Source organism: Musca autumnalis, unplaced genomic scaffold, assembly GCF_047663935.1.
Source record: "Musca autumnalis isolate F117 unplaced genomic scaffold, ASM4766393v1 scaffold_4, whole genome shotgun sequence".
Lineage (NCBI taxonomy): Eukaryota > Metazoa > Arthropoda > Insecta > Diptera > Muscidae > Musca > Musca autumnalis.
The window spans coordinates 12,419,894-12,442,420 of NW_027411977.1; the positions used below are offsets into that span (position 1 = coordinate 12,419,894).

Sequence of the window (22,527 nt, forward strand, 5' to 3'; positions counted from 1 at the left end):
AACCCCGTTTTCTTAAACCCTTTTTAAGGAAAAATATGAGTACGCGCAAATATGGAGATCAAAGGCTGTGGGGTGAGAAATTCTTTTTGGCAATGAATGTCGATGAAGATAATGTGATGAACCCGGAAGGACAAATCTGCCATAGGTCAAACGAAGCTACAACAACGCAAAAAAGAGATATGGAGCTATTATCCCAAGTATTGCAGGGAAAAACTTCATCGCGCGATATCTCAAAAACTTGAACTATGGCGAAAATATTCCTTCGGGTTCTTAGTATACTCATCAAGGGCTTTCATCTCCAAAATAAATTTTCCACCCCTCAGACTTTGAGTTCCATTTTGTGTCACAGTGTTACTGATAAAGTTAATAAGGATTGCGAGAATTTATATGAACCTTTTCCGCCAACTTATTTTCGTCTTTAACAACTTTTTTACGATCGAAAACCTAAATTCTTTTTATACTTACCATCCTTGTGCACCATCCTGTTAAGTGCTTTGTAGTTTTCAATGGCAATAACGAAGGCATTTCCCCATAACCACACTTTTGTCCGGGCACGGTTGCTTAAATAAAGTCTATATTCATATTGGGTTTTTCGCATTAGATCTTTTTTTACATTCATCCTTATATTCCATCAAACTTTATTACTGATATTCTGAGAATTCGATGTGTTACAGCTCATTTAATTGAAGATTGCAAAAAATATGGTTGAAACGATACATTACATAACAAATTGAAAATAACACTTTTTCATTACAAAACATGCATTAATAATAAAATTAAATTTTGTGCGAATATTTATAATATGATGTTTAAATATTTCCATAGATCTCAGTTATCCCAGATTGAGTTTTGATGAAAGATAACCTGAAAAATGTAAAAAACAAGAACTCAATAACATTAAAAAACAAAGTACTATAAATGACATGTATGTTCATATGCAATGTGTCTTTGGTGCGATCAGGCCAAATAGAGATTCCCGCTAAATCGAGTTTGTGGTTAGTTAATTCATATACTCGTTTGTACATATGGAAATATTTAAAAAAAAGTTTTGAAATCGTTGAAGTTGAGGTTCATCAAGTAATAAGTCGGGAATTGTAAATATATTTCATACACTATGAATGCATTTATATTAATTGAAGTGTTTTAGCCAATGTTTAACGTAAAAGCTGTGTTGGCTAAAATGTGTTGAAGTAAACAAGTATATTTTATGCTCTTTCTTCATTACTGTGGAAACCACGCTCAAAGGAAAAGCCACTATTTATACCCTATACCACAATGTGGAAAAGGGTATAATAAGTTTGTTTTCCCAAAAATTCATGTAACGCCGCGAAATATTCGTCGTAGACCCCTCATGTGGTATACCAAACTTCATATCTCGACGAGATAAAGCGATTTAGCGATGTGTGTCCGTCCGTCCGTCTGTCCGTCCATTAAAAATTGTAATCAAGCTAGAGGCCGCAATTATGGACCGATTGTCACGAAATTTAGTATGGAGGTCGGGTTTGGACCAGAATAGAACTGATTAGTTTTTGGCGATGATCGTGAAATGTTAAAGGGATGAAATGGACCAAAAACAAAATTTTTGCTCGATTTTGTAGCCGCTCTGTAGGTCGCAATAATAGTCCGATCGGCGCGAAATTTTAAACGTAGTTTTGGTTTGAGATGAAGAAGTAGCGTGCAAGTCAACGGTATGATCGGATAATATTTAGCGGGTTAAATTGATCAAAACTTTTGTGTTAAAATTGGTAAAATTTCTAATGCACATCTTATAACAGCTAGCCCGGAAAGCTAGTGCACAGGGATAGTGGTATAGGGTATCACATGGTCGGCCCCGTCCGACTATAGTCTGTTCTTACTTGTTTTGGCTTTAAAAATTGCAACTGAAACACATGTAACTTTGAACCCCGCGTGGTGATATTTTGTACACACCGAATATAATGAGCCCTTCCGCGTTCGAATCTATTCACTAAAACGGCGAAGCGGAATAAGTGTATTCTTCTTTATGATTGAATCTCAAATAATAAAACGCTTGTATTTAAATTAAAAATGGTGACAAAATTAAACGGCAATCGTTTTGTTTGAGAGATTCCATCTTGAAGAAGAATATACTTATTGAGGCTAAGCAAAAAATTATTTTCTAGTTTTTAGTGCAGTTATAAATAAAACATGTATCTTAATTTATATACCCTAAACCACAATGTGGAAAGTTTGTTTTTCGAAAAATTCAAGTAACATTGCGGAATATTCGTCGTAGACCCCCATGGGGTATACCAAAAATCACATCTCGACGAGATAAACCGATTTTGAGATGTGGGTCCGCCAGTCCATCCGTCTGTCCATCCATTAAAAATTGTACGCACGCTACAGGCCGCAATTATGGACAAATCTTCACGAAATTTTTAATTGAGGTCGGGTTCAGACCAGAATAGACCCCTATAGTTTTTGGCGATGAACGTCAAATATTTAGGGGGTGAAATGGACAAAAACAAAATTTGTATCAAATTTTGTTGCTGCTCTGTAGGTCGCAATGGTAGTCTGATCGGCGCTAAATTTCCTGTAAGGTTTGGGTTTACGACAGAGAAGTGGCGTGTAATTTAATGTCATGATCAGATAATATTTAGCGAGTTAAATTGACCATAACTTTGTGGGAAAAATATCCAATTTTAATTTTTAATCAGTAATTTAAATTCTCTGGCAGACATGAACGCTTACGCTCTGTTATTTAGTCGTTGTTGAGAAGGTTGAGTTTTTAATTAAAATTTCAAATTTGAACACATAGTTCTTTATTTAAATCATTGGTGATCACTTCCTTACGGTAGCGTAAAAACAAACCACACGTATTCTCTCTTTATTTCATTGCTTAGTAATGGGGAGAGTGTCGTACCACTACTAATACACGAACTATTCTGCGCACCCCTGATTTAAATTACCTTTCTGAACTTCTAGGCATTGATTTAACAACGAAAAAACTAACAAAAACTGTTACAATATTTTTATTACTCTTAGAAAAATTAGTTTCTCTTTCCCATGCAATCACCCAGAATAGCATTCTCTTCGTGTACCACCCAAAGGTGGCATATACAGACAAACTTACGAAAACTAAACTTGAAAACCAACATTTGACTTCTCACTTGATGCAAATTATATCAATGTACACGGTGCTCTTTAAATGAAAGGAGCTTACATCTGGGAAGTTTTTGCGGATTCTGAAACTACAACGTATATAGATGAGAAAAATTCAAAAACAAAAAAATTAAATAAATCGCGGCCAAAGTTCCCATTTTTTGGTTTTTTTTTAGGTTTTCACGATTTTCACTATTTTGGTCGACAACCGCAAGTCCCATCGAAATTGGATTAGAGAAAATATTGTGGCTGTGAAATTTCTCTCCAAAATTGACCTGTATGATATTTTCGTAGGTTTTACCATTTTTGAGAAAAAAGTTCAAATTGGTATAACTCGCTGACTGTATCGTCTCCTTATGTCATGTACGTTGCTCCTTAACTAACTTTAAATAAAAACCGCGTACACATGGGAAGTTTTTGTGGCTACAATGTTCATAGATAAGAAAAATTAAAACAACAAGAAAATCACCGGAGCGCTTTTTAAATAAATCGTGGCCAAAGTTCACATTTTTAGGGTTTTGCTTGGAAACCGCAAGTCCTATCGAAATAGGACTAAGGAAAATGTTGTACAGATTTTTCACTGCTAATAACCCCTAAAAATTATATCTTTAACCGCGATTTATTTCAAAATCCCCTCTTTTTTAGTTTTGCCTCTATGGACATGGAAGATTCAGAATCTGCAAAAACTTCCCAGGTGTAAGCACCTTCCACTTAAATTTAGTTAAGGCGCATGCCACTACTTTGTCCCAATTCCAACTTCTTCATCTCCAAATGGTAAAGCTTAGGAAAAATTCAAACATTTCAATCTTGCAGAGAATTTTGACAGCTACAACATTTGCTCTAATCCAATTTGCGGTTCCCAAGCAAAATCGTCCAAACCTAATTAGTCAAAACCGATTCATTTTTAAAAAGCGCTCCGCGGATTTTTTTTATTTTTTATATTTTTCTCATCTGTTAACATTGTAGTTTCATAATCCATAAAAACTTCCTAGATGTAAACACCTTCCATTTAGAGTTGGTTCAGGCGCACCGTGAAATATAAGTTTGTTTTCCTTTATAGTTTTGGTTTGCTTATAAGGAAATACGTTTACCATTCATGCTACAAAATTTCGCAAGCATGATAGAATGGTATTAAAATCATGATAGAGGAATGTCAAGTTTTTTTTTTTAATTTATGTTTTAAAGTTGTTATGCTACCTTTTATTAGAAGTAATGTAATACCTCGAAATATTGATCTCTTTCATTGATCGAATCGGATAGTCACCAAAAACTATTTTTAAATACGTTTGGATTTTTTCTTTCTTAATATGTATGTATCAGTAGCCAAAATGGTCTATCTGTCCATTACTAAATAATGGAAATAATATATAACGTGTCGCAGTCATACGTACACATATTTCCACAACATCCCCGAAGGAACAAGGGAGACTTCGCTAAATAAATTCCGCGGAAAACTAGTGGCCAAGGGAATTGGTGTAGGGTATCACATGGTCGGCACCGTCCGACAATAGCCCTCTTTTACTTGTTTTATTTTTTCACAAATGAACATTTTTATACCCTACACCACACTGTAGTAAATGAAAGTAAACAGAACCTATTCTAATTTTTACCAATAGCTTGTAGTAGTGCTGTTAACGATTTAAACACATACAGTCGAAATCGCTTATAACATCATCGTTTATAACGATTATCGCTTATTTGCGGTCGTTATAAACGAATTCGACTGTATTTTGTAATTAAAACTAAAATGCGATTTTTATACATTTTTCAATGGAATAAAAACCCCCATGTAACAAAAATGGAATTGTACTCGTAAAATTTGAAATTTACCATATTTATTTATTCATACGTTTTTATTGGTATTCATGTAACCTGACCACTGTAAAGAGAATTGTATTTTGTTTCCAATTAAAACGAGTAACAATTGTGGTTCTTTCATAAACATACATATGTATGTATGTATGTTACATATCGGTTTCAAATAACAAAAAAAAAGGAATCAGAATTCGACAACTTCGTGCGAAAATATATCGGAAATAATGAAACAACCAATTTGTGGTTTTGGGGTTTTGCAACCTAAAGTAATAATGGATATTAAAGCAATTGTTAATCTTTAACCATTTTTACTGTTTTGGGATTGTTTTGACTATCATTTTTGCGTTATGGTGGTGTATTTCATCAACTCTCTTTGCTTTTTCTTTTAAAATGATTAGATTTGACATAAGAAGCCATTACACAGGAGTCAACTTCGAAGTTTTGGAACATTAGACTCTGTATTTTGCTTTAACTAAAGATGTAATAATAATAATAATAATATGTTGCTATTCATGAGTCTAAGTGAAGATTTTCTATGTTAGCTACTGTTGGAGTAAACTCATAGCTTCGCATAGCTAATTCTGATGTTACTGAAGGTAGTATCATTTAAATAAAAAAATGTTCATAACCCAGCAACATTTTATGGAAGTGTGTGGTAATATGCGATGTCATGATTTAACAGCACAATTCGTGAAACATTGGATCTTTTCTTCAACATTTGAACCAATTGCATGAATTCTAAATACAATTTTAATAAGAATAATTGTTTTCTTCGGCGGATTCGTCCGTCCTTTCCATAGATTCCAATATATGTAATATATCAAGGAACAAGGTTAATCAAAGGCTGTGACGTGAACATAAATAACAGGACATAGTGAGGGTTGTGAATGGTGGATTATTCAGTTGTATTGGTAATATGGTGGGATGAGGGGATTTGAATGGTGAAAAATTGCCATTTCAACAGGTGGACACCACATCTCAAATGGCTTAAGTCTGAGGGCCGATGTGGACAAGAGAAAATATAGTGTGGTCCTTGTCTGCGCTGCCGCCTGGAATAATTCTGGCGTTGTGATTTGAACTTCGCTAGATGTCATATTGTCAAAACAAACTCCTTTGATCGTGATAGTTCAATTAATTAAAAACTTTTGTAAATTATGTCCTTTGTCCTAATAAGACAACAATAACTAAAAAGTGAGTATCGTTGGCCAACCAGATCTGCGAAGGGAACGTTCGAAATCAGCAACTGCTGGAGGATGTTGTTTCAGTACACAATTAACACCATACGAATTGACAGCTTGCTGGATTGCTCGAGTATAAATCGACTTCAACGAGGCAGCCGATTGATGTAACGCCGGATGTTCTTTTGTATGTGCCTAGGAAATGGAACTCTGAAGTTTGGATTTTTCCGCGATTTCATATTTCGAGGAGTATGTCGATAAAACATAGAGTATTTTCGGGTTTTGGTCTGTTGGTGTTGTTCAATGTCCAACCTTAACATCCGATATCCTCCTAATCTCCTTGTTCCATGAAGTGAAATTGGTCGCAGTTGATTTTGGGCGTCGGGTTAGTAACCATCCCCTAGAAAAACAGCCTACTATGAAAAAACGAAAGAAAAGAAAAACAAACCCCTCTAAAGTTGACGACCCCCGCAAACGTTTTAAGAACCATGATCTGCGAATCTGCACCTGAAATGTTCGCACTCTTTATAGATAAGGTGCAGTCTACACATTGACAGATGGACTTGAAAAGTAAAAGTCCGACATTACTGTCATACAGGAAATACGATGGAACGGGAAAGGCGTCACAACAACACCTAAAGGTGACGCACTGTATTATAGCTGCTATGACACAAAGTATGAGTTTGGTTGCGGATTTGTAGTTGGTCGGAGGTTAAAACATCTGGTCTCCAGCTTCACCCCAGTGAATGAAAGACTTGCTACAATTCGAATAAAAGCAAAATTCTATGTTTTATGAGCGCTTAGAAGAAACATATGACCGTTGTCCTGCCAATGACATTAAAATTGTTATAGGCTATTTTAATGTCAAAATTGGAAAGGAAAATATCTTTGGCAAAACAATCGGGAAATTCAGTCTCCACAGTGAAACATCTGACAATGGTATGAGGTTAATAGACTTTGCAGCTGCAAGAAACATGGTAGTTAGCAGTACCAGATTTAGGCATCTCGATATTCATAAGGACACCTGGCTGTCGCCAGATCAAAGAACAAGAAATCAAATTGATCACGTTGTGATAGATGCAAGAAATACATCAAGTGTGTTGGATGTACGATCGTTCCGAGGTGCAAACATAGACTCGGACCACTACCTTGTTGCAGCAAAGGTACGTACCAGATTAAACGTAGCAAACAAAGACAAGAACAGACACAACACGGAAGTTTGACATCGGTAAGCTGCAATCACAACAAATAGCTACAGCATATTCCACTCAACTGAAGAGAAAATGCGGCATATAGGCTACTTTACAATCAGTAGCAACGCGTAGCGTACGAGAGAGGTATCGGGAGATTGGAACCTGAGCATAAGACTTTATGCTCCAACTATAGGGGCATAAGTCTTCTCCCCATCGCCTACAAGATAGTGTCAGGGATATTGTGCGAACGACTAAAGCCAATGGTCAACGAAATAATTGGACCATACCAATGCTAAAGCCGCATTGGCAAGTCCACCATTGCCTGGCAGGTCCACCATTGCCCAGATATTTACCCTGCGGCAAATCCTGGAGAATGTTCAAAGGTATTCCAAGCCATGTCTGAATTTGGTATCGCCTCAGCTCAATCGACACAAGATCTTCAGTTAAAATATGAAAGAACCTTTCCGAAGAGTTTTGTACCAAAAGAGGTTTCAGGCAAGGAGACAGCCTTTCGTGTGATCCTTTCAACATCCTGCTAGAAAAGGTTATACGAGAGACAAACGTCAAAAGAAGTGGCACAATCTACACCAATAGCCACATGTTACTTGCTTATGCTGATGATATAGACATCATGGGACGAACAGTAAAAGAAGTAACCGATACCTTTTTAGGAGAATCTGCTAAATTGGGTCTGGCGGTAAACGGCGAGAAGACCAAGCTGATGGTGTCATTGAGATCGGACCTATAATTTTGAGGTAGTAAAAGACTTTGTATACCTCGGCACCGCCGTAAACACAACAAACGACATCAGCTGTGAAATAAAAAGAAGAATTGTATTGGCCAACAGATGCTACTTTGGCTTAAGTAAGCACTTCAAAAACAAAGTCACAACTCGTCAAACAAAAATAACGCTTTACAAAACAGTGATACTACCCGTGCTGATGTATGGTTCTGAAACCTGTGTACTTGCGTAAGCAGATAAGGCAAAGCTTGGCGTGTTTGAGAGAAAAATTCTTCGAAAGATCTACAGACCGATCTGCGTTGACGGTGAATATCGACGAGCTGTATCTGCTATACAACGACATCAATATAGTTAAACGTATCGAGATGCAGCGATTGCGTTGGCTAGGCCATATAATAAGAATGAGCGATGATGAACCCGCTAAAAAGGCGTATAAATTAGAGCCACATGGCGGTACGCGCAGGTGGATGAAGAGATGACAAGGCGCGGTATTCCAAAAAGCGAAGTACTAAACAGAGAGAATTGGAGATCTTTCCTAAGTTCGGTCTATGGAACAAATGTGTTGTAATGGGCCTGCTAAGTAAGTACGTATCATCTGCGTAAGTCATCAATTTACGCCGTCTGGAGGATGAGGAAGATTACGTAAAAGTTAAAGCACAAGGGAGAAGTTACACAGTCTACAGGTGCAGGTCTATGGAACAAATGTTTTGTAATGGGCCAGCTAAGTAAGTACGTATCATCTGCGTAAGTCATCAATTTTACGCCGTCTGGAGGATGAGGAAGATTAGGCAACCTGGAGTTCAAAATGCCGCCAAACAAAACTGCATGATCAACTGTGTCAACTGCATTTGACAACTCTAGGGCTACTACATTCGGTAGATCTTGTTTGGTTTAAGCTGCTAGCAAGGGCTGTGGTTGTGCAGTGATCCATACTAATGATGTTCGAAAACCTTGGCTAGCTGTGACAAGAGAGAAATTGGACGATATCAATTTTATTTGCTATCGGGTTTGGTAGGGGATTTTCAGGATTTTTCAGCATAACCATGGAAATGTCATCAGCTCCCATAGCTTTCAAGGGTATATCTCTTCTGATGGCTGTACTCTGTTTGGATTTCGGACTCTCCTGTATGTGCAATAAGTTGTTGGCCCAACTTAAGTGTACAACTTTCAGAGATGTTTCCTCTCTGCGTTTTGGCTCACGTAAGACTGCGACCAAGAGCTTGTGTAAACCAGCTTATCAATTGACCAGATATTTCACCCATTTCTCTCTGGGATCTGGTTGGAGAGGTTGTTGATTTCGTCGGACAAAGCGGGGATTCTGGTATAGTCTGGTGATAACTGGCGGATATCGTCTCGTTGATCTGAGAGCATTGCTGCAGCTGTCGGAAAATTGGGTCTCCAGTAGTGCGATTTTCTAACACATTTTTGGAGTTAACGTCAAAAACCGGTCAAATTAAAATGTTTATAATATCGGTAATTAATGATATTAGTCGGTATGTTAGCGACCAATAGCAAATAGTCGTAAAGTTCTAGCGATAGCAACAGTGTTGTCAACTTTTATTTGAGCTTTTCATTCATAATTTTGCGTTTAAAGTTACCTATTTTTGTTTATAACTCAAAAATGCTTTAAAAAAACGTTTGGCCGCTAGTACGGTGATGGTTCTTAGACTGTAGGCCAGGGGTGACAAGTTGGTGGGTTTCCCGCTACTTGTGGTGATTTTTGACGTACAAAAACCACTGTTTAATCAGGAATGTCAACTGTTTTAAGGTAAAAATCGCTACAGACCTATAGTGCGTATGTGGCTGTAGCGATTTTTACCTCGGAACAGTTGCCATCCCTGCTGTAGGCTGATGGCATGGTTTACTATGTCACTCATAAAGCCATGCCACTTGGCTTTATTATAATTAACGAATGAGCGCTTGAACGTCGTTATAAGCGATTACCTTTGTATTAACATTTAAAGAATTATTATGTTGGTAATTCCAAAAGTGAAAAAAAAATTAAGTTAGGCTTACGTAGCGATATCTGGCGGTTTTTTGCTGCATTAAATTGGTAAATGAGATAAAGTTGGTAAATATAACAAATTTATTCACGAGCATATTTTTGGGCATTACTGTATTTTTAGAGTTGCCAACACTTGAATACTTTCAAAAATTTTAAATATCAATATTTTAGATCATGCTTACACCAAACGAATTTTAGTAAACCTTGTCATTTATGTTAACTTATTTAATATATGTCTAATAAATCATCTGTTTTCTTAAAACACATTCACACTGTAGTCTGTAATTCCAAAAAATCTCATTGGTCGGTGATGTTTTGGTATAAAAAATGGTCGTTTCCTTTATTTTTGGAAGTGTTAAAAGTTGCAAATGTAGTAAAAGTGGTGAACTGTTGTCATATCAATTGTATGGAGATTTGACCCAGCAAATATACTCATTAGTACAAATAATATAAATAAAGTACATGCTGAAATATTTATTTCAAATTTAAAAATTCTGTGTTGTTCTATCACGGGTTGAAGTTTCTGTGATTACATTGACAACTCTCAAGGAAATCACCTTTTCTTAACGGGTTCACCCATTTTTTCCAAGAAAACTACCAATATTTGTTGTAGGTTTTTATACCCTACACCACAATGTGGAAAGGGTATTATAAGCTTGTTTTTCCAAAAATTCATGTTACGCCGCGAAATATTCATCGTAGACCCCCGATGTGATATACCAAAATTCATATCTATATCATACCAAAATTCATATCTATATCAGGATAAAGCGATTTTGAGATGTGTGTCCGTCCGTCCATTAAAAACTGAAATCAAACTACAGGCCGCAATTATGGACAATCGTCACGAAATTTTGCATAGAGGTCGGGTTCGGACCAGAATTGACACCGTATAGTTATTGGTGATGATCGTAAAATATTTAGTGGATGAAATGGACCAAAAAGAAAAATTTTACCCGATTTTGAGGCGGCACTATAGGTCGCAATTATAATCCGATCTTAATGTTGAGTAGTGTCTGAGGTTGCAATTTAACGTGATGATCTGATAATATTCAGCCGGTTAATGAACCGAAATTTTTATGTAAAAATTGGTAAAATGTTCAATATGTATCTTATATTTTTATTTCTGGAACACACATTCCGCCCACGTGAGTTATACCATAGACTAATTAAGCAGAGACTACGAACGCTCTCATTTTTCATTCTCCACCGGATGTCGCACGAATCGATTTGGGGCTAGTCATCTGACTCAAGCCAGACTGGGGCTAGTCAAATGACTCAACTTCGAAAACAAGTTATTTGTTTTTCAACCAATTAGGGTCTTTGTTTGCAAACTTCTCCACTTTAAAATGTACTTTACATATGAAATTAACTATAACACTCTTTTTGATAGGCATATAGTTGGTAAATGTTAATATTTTTAGGAGTTTTCGTTTGAGTGAAACAAGTAGCTGTCACTCAAACCACAAACATGCGTAAACGACATCTGTTTCGCCGCAGAAAAATGGTGAGAGCCATTCTTTGTCTCTACATTAATTAGTCTATGGTTATACTTAGAAGAGGAACCTTCGACACTGATGCCAATTGTGTTGATGTACGTGATTAGATAACAGAGTTACAGCCTACAATATACAAGGATTCCACAGTTTTAATTGTGTGTAGTGTCATCATAATCACGCTGGGGGTCGCAGGTATCGTTCAATACTAAACAAATTTTGTACGAGGTATATTTAGCGGTCGAAAATGGCCATAATCTGTTTTGGAAAAATTTCCAAAATTTAATAACTTGATCCACATTTTAAATTCTGGGGCATATTCCGACAAATCACGGAAACAACACTTGAAAACCAACTGTCGGACTCATGCTAAAAGGGTTTTCTAATCATGATAGAGAAATTCCACGTTTTTTAAGTTTTTGCAAATTACAAAGCCGTACAGGGTCCTGAAGTTGTTGTTTTTGTTCGGTAAGCAATATTGGTTGTTTATTCATTGGTCGATAAAAATTGCCCAAAAGCTATTTTTCTAAATGTCTTTCGATGTCTTTTTTTTTTGCTTTTTAATACAAAAAGGTCCGGCTGTCCACTATAAAATAAGAAAAGATACACCCACAATTTTTCAGTAATGATGGTGTATATATGTACAATATTTCTAAGATGTTATCATGTATATAAACTTATGTAAAGTATGCAAAACTCGAACACCCTTCAAAAATGAGTAAAATCGTTATTTATAGCAGATATGGCGGAATCAAGTGCATTAATGTTTTGGATAGAGAATATTTAGCAATAACTTACCTAAAAGGAAGATATATTTTAACTAGTTCCACCATTTAAGGTAGATGGCGTTCAGAGTAGAGGCAAAATTCATATTCGAACACCTTAAGGCACTACATTTTTGCTTTTTTTGAGTGATTTTCTAGGTAAAGCGTGACCTTTTTGTACTTGAATATCCTTGCGGAGGCCTCTGATGTCCAGAAACATAAAATTTAGTAAAGTTAACGTTCGAGATTTTCCAAAAAATTAATTGATTAAAAATAAAGTACAAAATTAAGCAATATTGTTCAAGAAATGAACATTAGTGGCAAATTTTGGATGGATATTGCTAAAAATAGTTAGTTGTTCTTTGACAAAATACGTGGTCCTTGTGAAAAATAAACGGTGCCAGCTCGTGAGAATTTAAGCATGTCCAACCTTATGGCAGGACATTTCTCATTTATACGTGTGAAAATGAACACGAAGTGATGATAAACACAACATATAGCTTGGTTACAAATACAAGACAACAATGTTTATAAACTGTTACACGCATTGAATCGCAAACATTACAAAGAAGAAAAGGTACATAACAGAAAAATCAAGAGACGTCAAATAAAGTTAAACATGTCATAAAATCGAAACATCCGCCAAAATGCTTTTTCGGCACTATCGTAAAAACTATCATCTTTCATTCGCTAATAATATTATTAACGACATTCGAAGGTTTTCTTGCCACAAACTGAGCGACGAATGAATCATTTTTAATTATCGTTTTAATTTGTGGAAAATTATTATACATATTAAGTTGTAATGCGGCACTCAACGGAGCCATGTAAGCCTTTATTTCAATTTTATATCTTAAGGACTATGCACAATGGCCCCGTTAGTGCCACGTTACAACAACAACAAGCATACTTCAAGAAAAACTTCACCTAAAATGCCACTCAACGGATCGAATTTGTTTCGTCCCTTAGCGACATCTATCATTTGGCCGCTATGTTAGAAATAAAACAAATAAAAAATGTAATCATCGAGAATTGTCGATAATTCTGTTGATAACTAGTAACGGAATCACACCACAGATTAATGGCCGGTTTCTCTAAGACGATTCGAATACAAATTCGTTCGAACTACTACTAAATTTCTGTTTTGTAAAAAATATTTGTTTAATTTTTGTTTTCCATCGAAAAGCTGTTTTATTCAACAACAGGAATTTAGTAGTAATTCGATTGATTTTGAATTCGAATGGTCTTAGCCATAAGTTGGTTTTCTGTCCTATTAATGAGTTGGTAACACTGAATAGTGCAGCGATTAAAAAAACTCTATCTTATATAGCCTATTTTTAGGCATTAACACACAATGTTTTAAGTCGACAACACATTCAACGTTTGAGTAAAGTTTTGCGTCATTTCTGGTAAAACAATACAGAGAAATTCAAACTTGGCTTCACTTTGTCTTTTATTCTTCTACCAGAAATGACGCAAAACTGTACTCAAACGATGAATGCGTTTCAGGCTCTAGAGGCTAATAAAATAAAACCGTCGAATTTAACACGATAGAATAATTATGCGAAAACCAATATAAAACTTTGAAACCTAAAGGTTTTTTCATCAAAAATGTAGGTTTGCTACTGAAATTTAAATTTGTACGGTTTTCAGCAATAATTTGATTTTTTCTATTGAAAACTTAGCTGATGATGTCAAATCCATGACAATTTAATGAACATTAAATTGTTCATTCAAATCTTGAGCTGAGAACAAAACAAAAGAAAATATACTAAATAGACACAAAGACATAACAGACAAACAAGTATTTAGACACGCACAACTAACAATTACTTTAGTAACCATAATATACTCACAAACATAAACACACTTAGATATCCAAAATACCAATAAAACATTATATTTGATATGTACAACAACAACAACGACAATTGCAAAACATTTCCCACACCAAAATAAACGACAATTCGATTCAATTATAGCCTCTGTGACTTTGTGGAATACAGTCGGATTCTTGGTGGCTATTGTATGAAGCCGCTTTAGTTAGTTTTGGTAGACCATAACGATCGGTATTTTTATAATAGCCATAGCCAAGATTCCGACGGCCATGATAATTCGGATTCCAATAACCACTGTATTGAGGTAAACCTCCATTACCTCCATATCCGCCATATCCTCCATTTCCACCTAAGATATTTGTTCCTGTACCGCTGGGATAGTATGTATTGGTAGGATAATAGCTGCCGCCACTGTTCCATCCAGCATTGGGATAGCCACTGTTGGGATACGTATTCGTGGGATAGGGATAACTACCGGTGGTCGGATAATATCCTGTGCTAGGATAATAACCACCACTATTGGGACTATTGGGATAATAACCCGTTGAAGGATAAAAACCACCATTAGAGGGATAGTAATTTGGCCTTGTATTGCTGGGATAATAACCATTTCCTCCTAACAAACTTCCAAGATTAAGAACTGTTGATGACAAGAAATTGTATTATTATGTTGGAAATATGTTACGCAAATGTGAAACACTTACGTTTGGCTGATGTTGCTGAAGTTTGTAAATCTGAAGAAGTTTCTGCATCATTGTTATTCTCCAGAGTCCAGGAAGATTGCACAAAAAATACCAAAATCTGCAAGAAAAATAAAGCATGGAAAGAAAGATATTATTTTTGTTCATAGGGTAGATTTTTCATTGTACTCTCAGCCGTTAGGCTAAAGATACGACCAAAAATATGCCACATCGAAATAATGGTTTCAGACCCCAAGTATGTTGTGACGAAATTCGTTTCAGACAATTTGAAGTCGATTTAGCCATGTTCGTCCGTTTTTTCTGACCGGCTGGTGCGTACGATAACTCTCGAACGGATCAACCGCTGCTAACCAAATTTTGCACTTCGTAATATTTTGCTTCAGATACCTCCCCCACAAATATTAAATTTTTTTCTGTAAAATGTTTGATCCAAACATTGCACATCGTATCATACCGTCTAGATATAGATCGGGTTCGAATATAGACTATATCGGTCCACCCCTTCGGGCTCCTCCCACAGAAAATTTTAGAAGATGTGCAGTTTAAGACCTCCTCTTGGATCATTTTGAAATGTTTTTCAGAAGGGGCCGCAACCTTTACGAAGGTAAAATTTCGGGGGCAAGTCCATACTTCCTGAGATAATGGGCAAAAAGCTCCAAGAAACCCTGACGGCACCCACGAAAATGGAAAAATTGAAAGATAACTGTTGCTGGGAGTATCTGATTGGTTCAAAATGTATACATTGTTTTATTTCATCAAGCCGTGTACCAGGTCGGAATATGGGCTATATTGGTCCCGTCCTTTTGATATTTCCCAAACAAAATTTGGAAAAAGTGCAGTTTGAGGACTCGTCTCGAATCTATTTGAAAATTGTTGTTGTTTGTTTTCACGGTCCCTATAAAAACGGTACAATTTTTTTCCAGGGTGCAAGGGTGCTTAGACCCTTTCTGAAAGATATGGTGCCTTCAAATAGGAAAAACTTCCCCGATCAGTTTAGTCTCAAAAGAGTTTTCAGATAATGAGCCAGCGTTTCATTTGTTTTTATGTATATTGTATCATTTCTTTAGAAGTTTTCGGCATAACCTTTTCCAGCAGGATGCTCTTTATCACACTGTGAACACAAATTTTGGGGAGAGATAATTCCTTTTGAAGATGAAAGCGCTTGGTGAGTATATTAAGAATCCCAAAGGACAGATCCGCCATGAGTCGAACTCCCGCGTTATGGCGTGATGAAGTTTTTGCTAGAGACCCTGTAAGGCATCAGGGATGTGCGTTATATCTTTGTTCACTGTTGTTTTAGCTTATTTTTGAGATTACACGTCTTCAGTCAAATCGAATGAGGATTATTTTCGTAGAGCAGTTCGACCTTCTGACTCGCTTCCTTCAAAAAGGATTTTGTCCTTTATTTTAAGAGCCGCTATAAAAGTACCACATGATGACGTCGCTCAGAAATTTTTTTCACAACTAATCTTGGTCCAGTGACCAAGAAACTTCGCCACCAGGAATTATGGACATAGGTCCACCTTTTCTTATAGTCCCCATATAACGCTACCGCCTGATTTCAGGTATATTGACGATTTTAGCTACATTTTCTTGCCGAATTAGCTATAATTTGGCATTTTGCATTTCTAGTGGTCAAGTAACTTCTCCACCTAAAATGTTGGGCATAGGTACTTTCGCAACAGAAAGAAAACCAATAATTCCATATTAGCTCAGAGTATTTCATGGTGGAAGGTATAAAATGTTCGGCCCGGTCGAACTTAACGCTTTTTAACTTGTTGGTGCTAAGTTTCATGACCACAGAGAACCTCATATACCATACCAAAACGTGGGCGAAGATAAGTTATCTTCGAACTTGACCTGCCAATAGAGAAAAGACACTCGGGTGCAAAAATATTGCGCTCTAGCACAATTATTGTGGACGCTAGGGTGATTACGACAGACGAACAGACATGGCTATAACGACTGAGAATTTTATCCTGATCAAGAATATATATGCATTATAGGATCGGAAATGCATATTTCAATGCGTTACAAACAGAACAAGTAAAAAGTGTCAGTCGGCCGACAGCCGACAGATATATACCCTCAGCCAATGTGAAGTGAAACTTTCACCTACGGACAGATCGAATGTATTTAAGGTCTCTCAGAATTATGTGGCCCTTTTAGGACATTTGAACTTGCCGACAAAAATGTGGATTAGGAATTAACTGCACTAAGACACAAATGTTGAACCTTTTGGGGAAGGGGGGGGGGGGGGGGATACTCTTTGGGAGGACCGATATGGGCCATTTTAGAAGCTAAACAACATTTTGACAAAATATTAGAAGATCCAAAGTTTGGACCAAACTGGTTGCCCCATTCCGTGATATCGTCCTAGCATTTTAGTGACATTTTTTAAATATTGAGGAGAAGTACCGGAAGTTGTGGGTCGGTATTATTCCATGAAACTACGTTTGGATTTAATATGACGAAGACCAAATGTTGGACCAAATCGGTTAAACAGTTCGAGAGTTATCGTGCTCTCCGACAGCCACATATGGTGACATAGGGATTTTTTACACCTTTCGGGCTGCTTTCCTAAGAAATATGGACTTGCCCCTGAAAAAACTTTTACCGTCGTAATGGAGGTAGCGAATGCAAATCGCTTCAACAAAAATCAAAGTGATTCGAGAGCAGGTCTTAAATTGAACTTATCCGAAATTGTGTGTGAGAGGTACCAGAAGGAGTAGACAAATATAGTCCATATTCGAACCTGATCTATATCTGGTAGATATATTAGGATGTGTATGGATTACATCGGTCACTCCTTTCAGGAGTTATCATGCGCACAATTTTTCCGAACATTTTTGAACTTTCGTGGGGGAGGTACCTTGCACCTTTCTATTTTTCTCAGGAGTGTGGATTGCCCTTGATGAAACTTTTACCGTCGTATGGGGGGCAATGAATACAAGTTGTTGCAACAAAAATCAAAGCGATTCGAGAACAGGTCCTAATCTGAACTAATCCCAATTTTTGTGTGGGAGGTACCCGAAGGAGTGGACCGATTGAGTCCATATTGGAACCTCATCTATGTCTGGTAGACATTTCACGATTTGTTATCGTACGTAAAAATTTTCCGAACATTTTCGAACTTTTGTGGGGGAGGTACCGGAAGGAGTGGACCGATATAACCCATCTTCGAACTTAAACTAAGTTTGGACAAAATATTACGAAAGCCAAAATTTGGTTCGAATCGGTTGATCCGTTCGAGAGTTATCGTGCGCTCCAGCCAGCCAGACAGACGGACGGACATTACTCAATCGACTCCAAATTGTCTGAAACACATTTCGTCCAAACATACTTGGGGTCTAAATCGATTATTTCGATGAGGCACATTTTGCCCGTATGAAAGTGTATATACCATCGTTAGCATAAATGCTGAGGGTATAATAACACTTTACAAAACAATGATACTAGAAGTGCTAATGTATGGCTACATGACAAGCGGAAAAGGCAGTGAGAGTAAAACTATTCGAAAGATCGACAGGACAATCTACCGGGACAATCTATCGACGTCATATGAACCATGAACTGTGTCTGCTATATATCGATATCAGTATACGAGTACTTAGGCCGCCATCAGACCATCTGCTCTTTCACATGTATTACATCAGCTGTTCTGTATATTAGTATACCCAAAGTGACAACATACATGTGAAAAAGCAGATGGTCTGATTGCCGCCTTAAACATATCGAGATACAACGATTTACTTTGCTAGGCCATCTCATAAAAATCAGCAATGATGAACCCACTAAAATGGCGTATAAATACGGGCAGTTTGGGGCAGAAGGAATGCGAATGCTTCGATGGAGGAAAAAAGAGGAAGCCGAAATCAAAAAGCACGTTATTTCAAATTGGGAGAAAAGTAACAAATAGAGAGGATTGTAAAACATATGCAGAAGGTAACTTGTTTGCATTATTTCGGATGGGTTATTCGGCTCATGTGGTTCTAAAATGTTTGCTGGCTTTGAGATGTTGAGACTTCTATCTACCTATCGATATTGGGTCCAGATCAACCAACAATTTGACCAACAATTTATATCTATTTTAGAGGTGGGCGAGTGTCGTGCCGTGAGTAGTGCGTGTTCGTGCCTTCTCGAAAAACGCCGTGTTTGTGCGTGTCGTGCCGGAATGCATTTTTGGCCGTGCGTGATCGTGTTTTTTTCTTCGACACGGTTTTGCACGACACGACTAAACACGATCTGCACTATGTGACACGATCGTGCTAAATTTTTGGTCTCCCTTTAGAAGTCGTGAAAGATACCTTACTAAACACGAACATCGAAGAAGAATATAAAACCGACCAAAATATTCCTAAAATTATTTGCTTCGTTTTTGTAGTCTGGTACTTATTGCCATTTTGTTATGGAGAGGCCAGAGTATGAGTGAAAAAAGATGATGTTTGTTTGCCATTTGTTTTGTTCATAAGAGAAGCAAATACAAAAACTACTCTGAGGGTTAACGCAATATATTCTCTTTGGATGATGTTATTGAAAAACATGTTCTTCCCGAATTAAGAAAACTGATTGACTGGCCAAAAAACGTTGTAAGATATTTTAAACACTCGGAGCTAAACAACAAATTGTCGAAAATGTTAAAAGAAGATATAAGAACACGTTGGAATTCAACATATATTATGCTTGAGAGAATATACCAAGTCCAGAATGAGATTAAGAGTATTTTGCACGAAAAGAATGAGTTGGATTGTATATCTGACTTAAAGTTTTCATTTCTAGAACTTCTATTGGGTTTTCATAAAATATTAAAAGAGTGTTCCGATACATTAAGCTCGGAAAAATACCCTATAGTGCACATTTTTGCCCTTTGGTCTAAAAAACTTTTGAAAGTCTGCTCAATTGATACCATTGACTCTTAATTCATGAAAGATTTGAAAGCTAAAACTAAACAATCATTGCTTAAACGCTTTGTACCAACAATGACACATCTAATATGGACGTTTTCATTTCCGTCGTTTAAGAAGATGATTTTTTATTAGCTAATGTAAAAGCAATGTTACTTGATATACAAAGTGAGAACATATGACGAGCAGGAAATTACAATGCCACATCTACACGAATTACACTGTTCAACAAAATGGAGATGAAAGTCTGGGACACGGAAAATTCCTCTTGGAGAAGAAAGGCATTGGTGAGTATATTAAGAACTCCGAAATACAGATCCGCCTTGAGTCGAACTTCCGCGTTATGGCGTGATAACATTTTTGCTACAGACCCCGTAAGCCGCCAGGAATTAGCGTTATATCTTTGTTCACTGTTGCTCTAACTTATTTTTGAGATGACATGTCTTCAGTCGAATCGAATGAGGATTATTTTCGTAGAGCACTTCGACCTTCTAACTCGCTTCCGTCAATGTCCTTTTCGTTCTTTATTGTAAGAACCGCTATAAAAATACCACTAGATGACGTTTTTCAGCTTCGAAATGCTCTGCAAAAATGTCGCTCTGAACATTTTAGTTACGGCTTTCATTGACAACTAATCGACTTTGTCGCGTTTTTATAGTCATTTTTGACATTTACCCCTGTTTGCTCAGAAAAAAACTGTGTTTTGTGTTTTTTATGTTCTCTAACGAATATACATATGAATATTTTTTAAAAACAAATAAATGCACACCTATATTGATTTCTCCTTTTTTGTAATTTCGTGCGTGAGTGTGCGTGTTCGTGCCTTCTTGAAAAACGCCGTGTTTGTGCGTGCATGTGCATAAAAATTTTGGTCCGTGTTCGTGCATGTTCATGCCTAATTTTTTAGGCACGCGCCCATCTCTAATCTATTTATGGCTGTCCAATATCTACGAAAATGTTCGTGGATTGATATTCAAAACTATTAAGGGTTGCCCAGCTTTATATGTTACATGGGCGAAAGTCGGACTTTTTTTCAACTTCGAAGACAATTTTGGCAATATGGTTATCAATTTTATTTAGATTATTCGATCCATCCATGGATATGTGTTGTGTGAGATTCGAATGCTATTGGTTATAAATAATGCGAAGTCAACGTAGGCTTTCAGACAGAGCTTCGTGAAAAATTTGATCATGTATTCACGATTTTTACTTAGACTCACGCTCATAACAGTTAATTCTAAGTATTATAAGTATTTTGAAGGGTCGCATGGTATTTCAAATACTCAGTTAACAGAAACCCTCTTTTCAAAATATTTCCATATTTTTGTGTAGTTCCAATATAACAGTGCATCCCGATTTTAAAACATGGTTGACTATTTAATTGGATTAATTTTGAACAGTTTGTTCTACGTTCAGTAAAATCATCATCACGATATGCATATGATATCTGAAATTCACAATTTTAGTTAATTGGAAGACAATTTGGTAAATTAGATTTTACGGGTTATTTTAGAGAACTGTTCTTTAATCCGAGTTCAGCAAAAACTAACTCGACTTCTCATCTTTTTATTTGGTTAGTTAAATACACACATTTTCCGCACAGAATTTTTTCACATGTTTTGTTTGTTTATTTTTGCTTTTCATCTAATCACCTTTTTCGCAAAAAAAGCACATACACAAGTAGAAACATACTAACCAGAACTTTAAGTAATTTATTATTCATGTTGTTTATTTAGTGTTTTCTTTGTTTTTCATAAAATAATTAAAGTGTTTTTTTTTTCGTTTTCAAACAATAAGTGTTCCAACAGCTATAGTAACACCACAGAGAATTCCACAATGCGTCAAATTTGAAGAACAAAACTAAATGTACACATCCGAAGTTGGAGACGTTTAGAAGAACAATAATACAGATTCCCAGAGACAAGTTGTATTTATATTTTGAACTTTCCGGATGAGTGATCGGTCGTTTGGTCGACAGCGAACAATATTTTTTATTTGTTTAACTTGTTGTTGTAGTAATGTTTAATTTTCCGACGAATTTCTGTAGCTCAAAATGAAGTTTTAAGTACGAATTATCTTACTCATTCCAACATGCCAAACTATTTCTTGTTGACATGTTTGGGTCAATAACTGATGTCACACCAAAGGTGTTAACACAATATTTGGAAAACTGTTGTCTTTACAGGTGTGGTCACCGAAATGACATTACATCAGTACACCACAAGGTATTTGAACAACATTTAATAACACGAAATTATCTCAAATTAGTTTTGTTTAATAAAGTAAATATTTAAAATCTTATTAGTCTTATTAGATTAGGTTAATATGCAATTTTATAACGTTTCAGACACGGATGACAGATTATAAATTTAATAAATAGTGATTCTAATTCAGTGGTGAGCAAAATCGCGAGAGAGGAAAATCTAAAATTGTATTTTTCTTGACGTTTCTGTACTCATTTCAATATATTCCTTACATTAATGTCGTCAAAAATCATAAATAATCCAAATTAATACATTTAATTAATAAACAAGTAAGCAAAGGTTATAGCCGGACGGGGTCGACCATGTGATACCCTACACCACTGCCCCTGGGAATTATCTTTCAGCAAATCAAAATTCCTTTATGGAACAAATAAGCTTATTGTAAGAAATAACTTTGTCGATCACATTAGGCTTGGGACCTACAGTTTATCGCCGAGTCCGAACGGCGTGTCCTAAGACACCACTTTTAGAGAAGTTTTATATGGCTGAAATACTCAGAAAATG

General features: G+C 36.3%; 1 protein-coding gene across 3 annotated transcripts; it reads right to left on the reverse strand.

Annotated features, from left to right (window-relative positions):
* Positions 1–620: 620 nt before the first annotated feature.
* LOC141401277 (uncharacterized) lies at positions 621–21,958 on the reverse strand. Of its 3 annotated transcripts, XR_012412306.1 has the most exons (5): positions 21,456–21,946; positions 14,859–14,955; positions 14,474–14,794; positions 12,351–12,519; positions 621–864 (listed from the first exon to the last, which is right to left on the reverse strand). XR_012412306.1 is itself a non-coding variant. In XM_073981371.1 (4 exons), the coding sequence occupies exons 1-4, from the start codon at positions 21,480–21,482 to the stop codon at positions 833–835; spliced, it is 477 nt and encodes a 158-aa protein (XP_073837472.1). In that variant the 5' UTR covers positions 21,483–21,943; the 3' UTR covers positions 647–832. The 3 variants fall into 3 exon arrangements, 2 of the variants coding, with proteins under 2 accessions (XP_073837472.1, XP_073837471.1); XM_073981371.1 differs by lacking the exon at positions 12,351–12,519 and having other exon boundaries at positions 647–864; positions 21,456–21,943; XM_073981370.1 differs by lacking the exons at positions 621–864; positions 12,351–12,519 and having other exon boundaries at positions 14,194–14,794; positions 21,456–21,958.
* Between the last annotated feature and the right edge of the window lie 569 nt (positions 21,959–22,527).

Excerpts from the sequence above, each read along its gene's own strand:
- LOC141401277 (XM_073981370.1), bottom strand. The coding sequence starts at position 21,482 with ATGAATAATAAATTACTTAAAGTTCTG. Across the intron at positions 14,956-21,455 it reads ATAAATTACTTAAAGTTCTG|ATTTTGGTATTTTTTGTGCA; the intron begins GTTAGTATGTTT and ends TTTTTCTTGCAG. Across the intron at positions 14,795-14,858 it reads TTCAGCAACATCAGCCAAAC|TTCTTAATCTTGGAAGTTTG; the intron begins GTAAGTGTTTCA and ends TGTCATCAACAG.